The sequence below is a fragment of the Capsicum annuum genome, chromosome 6, assembly GCF_002878395.1.
Source record: "Capsicum annuum cultivar UCD-10X-F1 chromosome 6, UCD10Xv1.1, whole genome shotgun sequence".
Taxonomy (NCBI): domain Eukaryota; kingdom Viridiplantae; phylum Streptophyta; class Magnoliopsida; order Solanales; family Solanaceae; genus Capsicum; species Capsicum annuum.
Window position 1 is genome coordinate 209,000,922 of NC_061116.1, and position 10,148 is coordinate 209,011,069.

At 32.2% G+C, this 10,148-nt stretch overlaps 2 protein-coding genes across 2 annotated transcripts in view; one reads left to right on the forward strand and one right to left on the reverse strand.

The window, feature by feature from the left end:
* Positions 1–5,984: 5,984 nt before the first annotated feature.
* On the forward strand, positions 5,985–7,529 carry LOC107855406 (dof zinc finger protein DOF5.4). The gene has a single exon (XM_016700413.2). The coding sequence runs from the start codon at positions 6,207–6,209 to the stop codon at positions 7,137–7,139; it is 933 nt and encodes a 310-aa protein (XP_016555899.1). The 5' UTR covers positions 5,985–6,206; the 3' UTR covers positions 7,140–7,529.
* A 2,322-nt stretch (positions 7,530–9,851) lies between these two features.
* LOC107855405 (D-aminoacyl-tRNA deacylase) overlaps positions 9,852–10,148 on the reverse strand; it is a 28,073-nt gene continuing 27,776 nt past the window's right edge. Inside the window, exon 9 of the mRNA XM_016700412.2 lies at positions 9,852–10,123. Within this exon, the coding sequence (XP_016555898.1) occupies positions 10,036–10,123 (88 nt within the window). The 3' untranslated portion in view covers positions 9,852–10,035. The remainder of the gene's footprint in view (positions 10,124–10,148) is intronic.

Below are 10,148 nucleotides of genomic sequence, written 5' to 3' on the forward strand. Positions count from 1 at the left end.
ATGATCTTCGTCTGTTTACTGAATATTCTGCATATTGGTTTTCCGCCCTTGACCTAGTACGTTTAACTGTAACTTTATTGGCTTCAAATAGTAAATATCCCTAATAAGTGGTTGTCATTTTGCCAATTCTAATATTTGTTTGATACTGCTAATTCGATTTAAGTAGGGTTTATGTAATTATGCTGCAATTTGTTTGGACTTAACCAAAGTATAATGTAAAGAAACTATTTCTTCTTTTTTTTTTTTCAAAATTTTTTTTTTTTTCGTTGCTTTTTTTTTTTTTATTTTTTTTTTTTATATAGAAGTTAATTTGTTGTTTTGTATTGGTGACGTGTGGATTCTGGAACCAAATAAGAGTGCTCGATTATACATCAACAATAATGGTTTGGTACCGCCCAAGACTTTGTAACAAATACGGACATAAATAGATATTTTTCATACCAAATTTGGCCTTATATATACATTAATCATATATAATGAGAGTTGTCTAATAAATTGACATTTCATATTTATGTACGATGATTACACTTGACCAACTCTAGGCCTCGTCTTAGATACTATTTATACTAATGGAATCTCATTATACTTAAATCATCCATTCCATCAAAGATTAATTTCCCTAAAATAATACGAACCATAAATAACTAGGGACACAATAGTATAATATGAGCACGAACATCGACTAAATCAAGATTTGAAATGACTCTGATTATGTACCATAATAAAAAATAGACGTGGACCTTACTCAAATCTAGGAGTGTGCATTGGTCGGTTAGGTTCGATTTTACGTGTTATTGGTTCGGTTTATCGGTTTTTGATTTTTAAATATGTAAAATCAATAACCAATCAATAAGATATTTTCTTATCGGTTTCGGTTTATCGGTTTTTGGTCCTTAAGGGTTCGATTTTCGGTTTAACCAATAAGAAAATACTTATAAAATAGAAATAGTAACAACTAACATAAAAAAACGAAATCTTAGTTACCTCCAAAATCCTACACAATGCATTTTAGTTTACTAAAATCTTCAAACTTGAACTGTGTGTTAGTAAGAAAAAAAAAATCCTATTGTTGGAAGCTATAAATGCTTCAAACTTTTCAATACGATAATAGCCGAGTTTTATATTGTGACTTTGTTATCCTAAATAGGTTAATACTTTATGAATCACTGAATTGTAAATAAGTAGTGCATATAATATATATACATATTTATCTATCTATCTATCTATATAGATAGATAGATAGATATTTATATATATAACATAAATAAGGATAAAACAATAATATAGTGTATCCTTATTGGGTTATCGATTTAATCGATAACCCAATAAGCTAAAACCGAAATCGAACTGTTTACCCAATAAATTTTTTTATAAAATCAATAAAAAATCGTTAAACCAACAACCCAATAATGTTTTTATCGGTTCGATTTATCGGTCGATTCGGTTTTTGCACACCCCTACTCAAATCAAAGTTAGCTCATGACGATTATTAGGTTAAAAAAAGAAAATTTAAGTTAGACCTAATTTAACTCCAATAATTAACTCAGAAAATTATTCCCAATTTCCCGTATACCACCGGTACCACCATTGTTGGACTCTACGTACACTTATTGACTTCTTATTATTCTAATGTTAAAAAAGAGTCAGCTAATTATTGTTAATTGTTCTATCTTTTAAACAAAAAAAACAAAGTAAACGTCGTTCGCTAAATTATAACATCATACCAAATTTGAAAGTGTTTTTGACTTGCACTAAATATTTGTTAATATTTGTTATATATATATGTGTGTATGGACTAATCCAAATAAACGTCGTTGAGAACTTGAGAATGATTTTGACTCTTTATTAAATTGAAATCATAACATGCTATATGTACACATATTCATCCCTTTTGACTTGAAAAAAAGGGCATGTTGCATTTTCTTAATTACTCCATTAATCGGCACTACACTTATTTCTATTTTAAAATAGGCTAATTTTCTTGTATTTCCGTCTTCATCAAAGTCTATATCTGGCTAATCTTGAATTATTATATATATATATATATATTTAAAAAAGTAGCTCTTAATTACATCTATTTGAAAGTGAATTTTGATAGGAAATATATGACGGGATGCATTAACCAAATTTGGTATCATGCATTCTAAGACCTCTGCTTTTGTTGGTCATATATCAATAGTAATGCCCAAAAAATATCTGTGTTCATTAATTGAGTTTGGTCATATATAATAGCAATTGCTCGATCATAATTGGACAGCTCGATGCACAAAGCTTAATGTGTTAATAGAACTTGAAGAAGGACATCGATCGAGAAGTGTGATGTAGACCGTCTACCTTAAACATGAATACTTAATATTGGAGCAATTTTTTTTTTCTTTTTTATATGTATGATATTTATCCTTGCCAGTGGTAATTGTTGGAGCATCTACAGATGAGAGTTGGTGAATCATAGGGCATGATATTTATTTACTTCCATATATAAATCGAAGGCAGAAGAGTAAAATTTAACCCTTTAATTATTTAAATGAAAACAGATTTAGATTTAATTTGAACGATGCAATATAAAATATTTTTGTTTTTCGTTATAGTGCAGGTCAAATGTGCCTCCTCTTGACCAACTGACCATTTTCACAAATCAAATAACGTTACATCCATATATGTCAATAAATTTGCTCAAGTAATTTAACCAACAACTAAATCGCTCCTTAATAACTTCAAAGAATGACTATATAAAACCCATCATTATCGTTACACAACTTCTTTTATCACTAACACTATATAAAGAATAGAGAAATTTCTATATAAAATAAATATTTACGATCAAAAGCGTATATAAATAATTATACTTGTATAGTTGTACATTTGAGGAGTCGTTTATTAGGATGCATAAGGAGAAATAATGCATGCATTAGCTTTGTGTATTATTAATACCTTATTTGGCACAGTTTTTCAACCTATATATATAATAAATGCAAACATTAGTTACATACTCTATTGTAGATTATGGCTATGCATAACTGATACATGGAAAACACTTGATATTAACAATGCAACGAACTTTAATGCATGCATTAGCATATGTAAAGAAATAATAACCCCTCAAAACTTTTTTCACACATTTTTATTATATTTGTGGATAATATTTTTGTAAATAATTTTCTTATTTAAGAATATACAATGAAAGCATACCAAATCAAACATAAACACTTTATAAGAAATAATCACATGTAACTAATTCTTATACACTCTATCAGTCAAAAACAAAGTGTTAATATACAACATTCTATCACTTTATTAATATACATCATATTTTACCCCATTCTTATACACTCTATCAGTCAAAAACAAAGTGTCTATTTGGATGGAATTATTTTAAATGTTTTTAAGCCAAAAATAACTTTTTAGTCTTTTGATATATTTAGGTAAAAATTTAAAATGATTAAAAATATTTTATTTTAAATTAAAAAAACATAAATAAGTCAAACAAAATAAACTCATCGAAACGGGCTCAAAATTGAGTTAGCTAACACGTCAAATTTAATTTAATTATGGGTTGTTAAAAACAGTTGCCGCCAATAACCCCATTAAATAAACCGTAGTTTTAGGGAAGACGTGGCAAGTTGTGGATCAGTTATAGCTGACACCAAGCTTCCCATTATACACAAAATATCGTATTGGCCGACAACTTGACACCCTTGATTACTCAATACTATTATAATTTATTCACTCTCTCCCGTCCACGTGTCCCTCCTTCCACGCCACCAAAGCATCCCCATTTCTAGGAGTTTCATCATCCCAAATAAAACGAAATAAAAAATATAGACATCGTTTGGCAGGGTGTATACTCGTTCGTCCCATTTTATGTAGCACATTTTAATTGAGTACGAAATATTAAAAATAAGAAAAAAATTATTATGTTTATCAAATTGTTGCTTATTAAAATATACTATTATTATTTTTAATTTAGTAGAATATTATAAATGATATCAATAAAAATAAAAGCAAAATTATGCCCCTAAAAAAATTATCAAATAAGAAAAAATAACATTTTTTTTTGAACGGATAAAAAAAAATGACGACACGGAGCAAATAGTAATTATTATGCTTGCACAAATTATGCTCTTATTATTTTCTTATGTTTGATCTAGTGTGTTGAAAATAGAATTCTATTATATTTTAATTATGATAAAAAGAATAGGGAAATGGGTTAAATATGCCTCTAAACTTTGTGAAAATGTTCAGATGTATTCCTCGTTAAAAGTTTAACTCAGCAATACCTTTGTCATCTAAGTCTTGGACTATATATACTCATGTTGTTAAGTTTTTGATCATATATACAATTGTTGTCAAGTTTTGAGTTATATATATTCCTTCGCCGTTAATTGCTTTGTTGGAATTTTTCTACCTATTTTTTCTTTTTTTTTTTCCTTAAAAAATTATATTTGCCACATCATTTTTTATTGCAACATCACGTATAATTAAATTCACCCCTTCTTCTACACATTAAATATCCGTCAAATGCTCTCATATACCTCACAATCTCTTTGAATTTTCTTTAATTTGTCGAAACCTTTTTGTTGTATTTTCAGATTCTTGTATAACCGTTTCTCTCATACATATGTACCTACAAAAGATATCCTATTAATTGACAACTTATTTTTGTTGTGTCTATATGCGTTACCGCTTTTACACTTCTAGATCCCAATTTCTCACGCGAGTTTCCTTATTCTTCTTATTCTTGATGTTGGAATTGATTGTGGTATGAAAGATGAAGTCGGTTGATATGATATAAAATAATTTGCAGTTGGAAAGTATTTTAATTCTTGATTTTCATCGCAATTGTGCATTGAGTTTTTATGGGGTGTTTTTAACTTTTTTCATTTTTTACTTGATTATTTTTGGGGTTATACAAGCATCGAAAAACACAATAAAGAAATTTTGATAAATTAGAGAAAATTTAAAGAAATTATGAGGTAGATGAGAGTATTTGACGGATGGTTAATGTGTAAAACAAGGGGTGAATTTAATTATATGCGATATGACAATTAAAAAGTGATGTGGAAATATGATTTTTTTTTTTAAAAAAAAGGAAAAAGGGGGTTGAAAAATTTTAGCAAAGCAATTAACGGCAACAAGGATATATATGGCTTAAAACTTAACAACATGGGTATATATGATCCAAAACTTGACAATAGGGATATATATGACCCAAAACTCAGATGACAAGGGCATTGATGAGCTAAACTTTTAACGAAAGGTATATCTGAACATTTTTACAAAGTTTAGGGGCATATTTAATTCTTTTCCCCCAAAAATATATAATTTTTTAAAGAATAATTATATCTTTAATCTTACTAATGCATGCGTTAAAATTCTTTATTCGATTAATACTGAAAATTTCTATAATATTTAGTTATACATATATTAATAAAAGATAAGAGTGCATAAACTTTTTTTATATTAATTCCAAATGAGTTGAAAAAGTAAAACAAATAAGATTGTAATAATATATAAAACTAATACGTACATTATATTTCTAATTCACTCTTTCAAACGATCTCATAGTGTCTTCGATATAAATTTTGAAATCTCCAATATAAATTATGACCTTCATAAACGAGTGATCTAACCTCTTATATTTTATTCAAAATTTATCTATACATAAAAATCGAAACTTATTTTATCGTATAATATAATTTTTATCAAAAATTTGAGATGAACACACTTTCGACCCTCTAAATCCACACTTGTTCACACATACCCATGGACCGTACGGTCACATCACGGCAGAACTAAGTGGAGCCCACTCTCGAAACAGAGCTACCAAAATGGACTCCACCACAATTTTCAATGGAGTTTCCTCAACAGCAAATTTTACCCACGCATCACGTGGGTTCTACAGTTATTATCACTGTATAACAAGGATATTTTCGTCTTTTCGTTTTCATTCCTGTTTTTATAATCATACAAATACTATTAAGGTACCACCAGTTTAGGAAGATATACAAAGGATATTTGTCAGATACGTTCTCTCTATTATTAATATAAATAAATAAAAGAAGCTGATAATACTCCCACTTCCAGATTCTTATGTCGGCAAATGTGAAATCTCACCGGCAAAACTGCTAATCTAAAGCCTTTTCACCTTCATTTTCCAGAACAATATATTTAATTTTGTGCTGTTCGGGCGGTTATTTTATCTAGACATGCAAGATATACATCCGATCGGAGGTGGAGGAGGCCGGTTTTATGGCGGGGGTGGTGATAGGAGGCTAAGGCCAAACAATCATCAAAACCATCAAGCTTTGAAGTGTCCTCGTTGCGGTTCTCTCAATACAAAATTCTGCTACTATAACAATTACAATCTTTCTCAGCCGCGCCATTTCTGTAAGAGTTGCCGGAGGTACTGGACTAAAGGTGGTGTCCTGCGTAACGTACCTGTTGGTGGTGGATGCCGGAAGAGCAAGCGTGCCAAGCTCAAATCTAGTTCTATCAACGCTGTTGCTGAAGTTGCAGAGGCTCAGGAGGAGCAGAAGTCTGATACGAATTCCAGCAGTGAGAGTTCTAGCCTTACTGCTACTACAACGGCGGCCACTGCAGCAGCTGCGGTAGCAGAAGTGACGGCCACGGGGAATACTTCCGGTGGTGCAACGACGGAGGATGTGTCTGCAACTTCTTCCAACTCGGCTTCAACTTATCTCAACTTTCCGGATTCATCGAACTTCTTCATACCTCACAGTACTACTGATAACCACCATACCTTCGATGATCAGCCATTGACGGAGAACTTCTCGAGCATGATGACGTCATCAAACGATCCATCTATGGTAGGGTTTAACATTGCTGAAATTCCTGCGTACCGGTTGCCGGAGAATCAATCCTCGATGATCGAAACTTTGCCGTCCGGTGATCTGAAGATGGAACAGACGGGTACGGGTTACTTGAATCAAACGGATCGGGTTGAGTTCCCCGGGTTACAGCAGAACAGGATAGACAACAGTGAACTCGCTTCACTAGATTGGCAAACTGGTGGTGGTGGCGATCATGGTCTGTATGATTTAACAGGGACCGTTGATCAATCTTACTGGAATCAAACGCAGTGGGGTGAAAATGATAACTCCCTTAATTTTCTCCCTTAATCTTATCTCTCTTCTAACCAAAAAAAAAAAAAAAAACATCAAAAATAAACGAAGTTGGAAAATGGAGAAAGAGAGGAAAACAAAAAAATGGAGAACAAGGAAAAATGTTCATATTATTTCTGATAACTGTGTTGGTATGTATATTCGTTTTTTTTAATATTTTAAAGTTGGGTTTCAGTTTGATTTGGCTGGAGTTAGGGTTTGTAATTTGTAATTTCCATCATGCAAATGTAACTGACCTCTCCACGCTAATTACTTTCCTTTTTTTTTTTTTGGGTTTTAACTTTCCCGGCCGGGGGGTATATTTAGATATTACTATTATTATTTCAAATGTATCTTAATTCATGTGAAAGTCAAGTTAATCGGAATTATAGAGAACAATTTTATCTACTAGTATTTTGTAATTGTATACTGTTGTTCGTTTCAGATTGTCAACTCATTTGCCATTTACTTTCTTCACTGCTTGCCAATCAATGAGATTCATGTTCATCTGGAAAAATAGTCTTTGCATTATTCATTTTCGATCTTTACTATGTACGAGTTTAACAAATGAATAACGTTTAGGCTGCTTAGCTTCAAAGAATGTACAAAAAAAAAGCTGGAAAATTAGAAGGTTTATTACTTGACCAACCTGGATATACATTTTACTAAGTACTATCTTTAGATTTTATTTGTGAGATTAATTTATTATATATACTGCGGTTTCATTGTGAAATACGAGTAATGCATCTTACTCTAATGTTACTTTACTTGGGAGATCATCGTGGTTGAACGGCTCAATGATCTTTTTGCGGTACTCGATTTCCCCTCGGACTTTGGATCATGGTTCAATTGCTTAATACAATGTATGATTACGCTCATTGTTTTCTGCATTACTACTTAATCAGTGATGGAATGCAAATGTAGTTGAAGAAGGGCCACGTAGACAGTGTTGTTGAATACTAAGATATTTAGATAATACGTATTAGGTAAGATATTAGGGAAACGTACGGAGAGCAGAGATTGTTGAGTAAATGAGTACTGGGGGCATGTGGTCGGCTGGTGAGGTAGACGGGGACCGCCATTGGAGAAGGATGGCAAGTCCCTAGCTTGATTATAGCTATTAACGTGGCATGATTTATGGATGTGTCATGATGTGATTGCTCAGGTAACATCTAGGTCGGTTTGTCATGTTGTCACCAGTAGTTTTTTTCTTCCTCTCTCTTCATTGCTGACTGGCTAAGTACCACAGGGGACTCTAATTCATGTATACTATCGTACTACTACTGGCAAAGTAGTTGTGAATTAAGAACCCACATAGGAAAGTGGGTGCATTTGGATAGTAAAATTGGGATTCTAGCTTAATACATGTTTGCAAATCTGCACATTTAGTAGAAAGAATAAGGTGAGATATCTCACGTTTGATGATGGAATTGGGTGAAGATTATTATATCAGGATGTAGTGTTGTTTGTGGCGAACAAACGAGCTCTGAGAATAACAGTTGGATGTAGTTGTTAACATTCGAATGCATTGAGGAGAAAAATGAGTGATTCGTGTTGGCGTCTGATTAGCTAATTGGTGATGATGATGGTTGATACTTGATCCAAGAAAATGTTCGTGGTCTGCAACACTAGAACGTTGAACTTTTCTTTGCTGTGGAAGGAGCAATGAGGGATCTAGTTCAGGAATAAGCAAGAATAATATACATACAGGTACTCAAGAGGACAAAGAGTAAAAGTTGTCTATCAAAAACATTTGAAAGTCTTTGTTAGTAGCAGTGGAGGAAGAAATGGAAAACGGGACGGAGAGAGTACTATAGTAAGCCACTAGCAAGTGGAGAAGGTTGATGTTGAAATGATGTAATGGAGATGACAAGTGATGTGACACATACTGATATAGGGGTATGGGGTGGGGACCAAGTATTACAAGGAGGGTGGTTACTATGGGCGTGGGGTCCACTTAACATGGGGTGGGCGTAGGGGAGGAAGAGTAGGGGGGTTGAGATATTAAGTCACTTTGCATGTGGCATATGTGTGGTCTTCACTTCAGTCAGACACATGCATTTATTGTGTGTATCCCTTCCCCTCTTCTGCTACCCTTTGTACTTTCCCTTCTACATTGAGCCCCCCCACATGCTCCATTTTCTTCCCTATGCTTCTTATACTTTTCTCTTATAGATAAGAAAGCTATATTTTGCTCGATTCTTCAAAAATATTAGTGTTGAGCATGTGTTGAATCCTTTAAAATCAGAGCATTCTGGAAGATTCAATATGGGTGTGACAATGTTTTTAAAGAGTACGAGCAACTTAGCAAGAAGTGCATCCTTGTTAATTACTTCCTCCATTGCAATTTATTTGTTTGAATTTAGTTTAGCATGAAATTTAATAAAGTAAAGAAAAGACTTTTCAATTTGCGGTCTTGAAAAATATACCAAATGTATCAATTTTTTTTTTTTTTTTTAAAAGTTTTATGGTGTTAGAATTAAAGAACAGTCAATAAAGGAAAAAAGATACTGTTGTTTTTTCAATTCAATTAAAAGAAAAATAGACAAACAAGTTGAAAGAAAGGGAGTATTGTCTGTTTCATCAGCACTTGTGTTGATTATTTTGCCCTGGTAAGATATGCAATGTTAATAGATGTAATCACCAGCTTGAACTTGGTCATTTTTTCATATAAATCTTATTTTTTTTCAATATATAATTGTGACGTTCTCAATGACCCATGGTGCACGGTTTGAATAATTGGATCCGTCCTTTCGTGTCTATACTTAAAATAGCATTCTTTGTCCAAGTGCATGTGTAAATATAATTAACTTCACTGTAGAAACTCTAAATAATTAGTAGTAATAGTTTTAATGAATACTTCAAAGTTCAAACCACCTATTTACTTGAGAGAAAATATTGAAATGTAAAATAATCAGTAGAAGTCACTTGGCTTCCCAACTTTTATGTTCTGCTCTGCTAGAAATCCCACTATAGCATTTCTTTGCCAACCTTTGAAACTCCTGCATCCACAGACAAAAAGGCTAA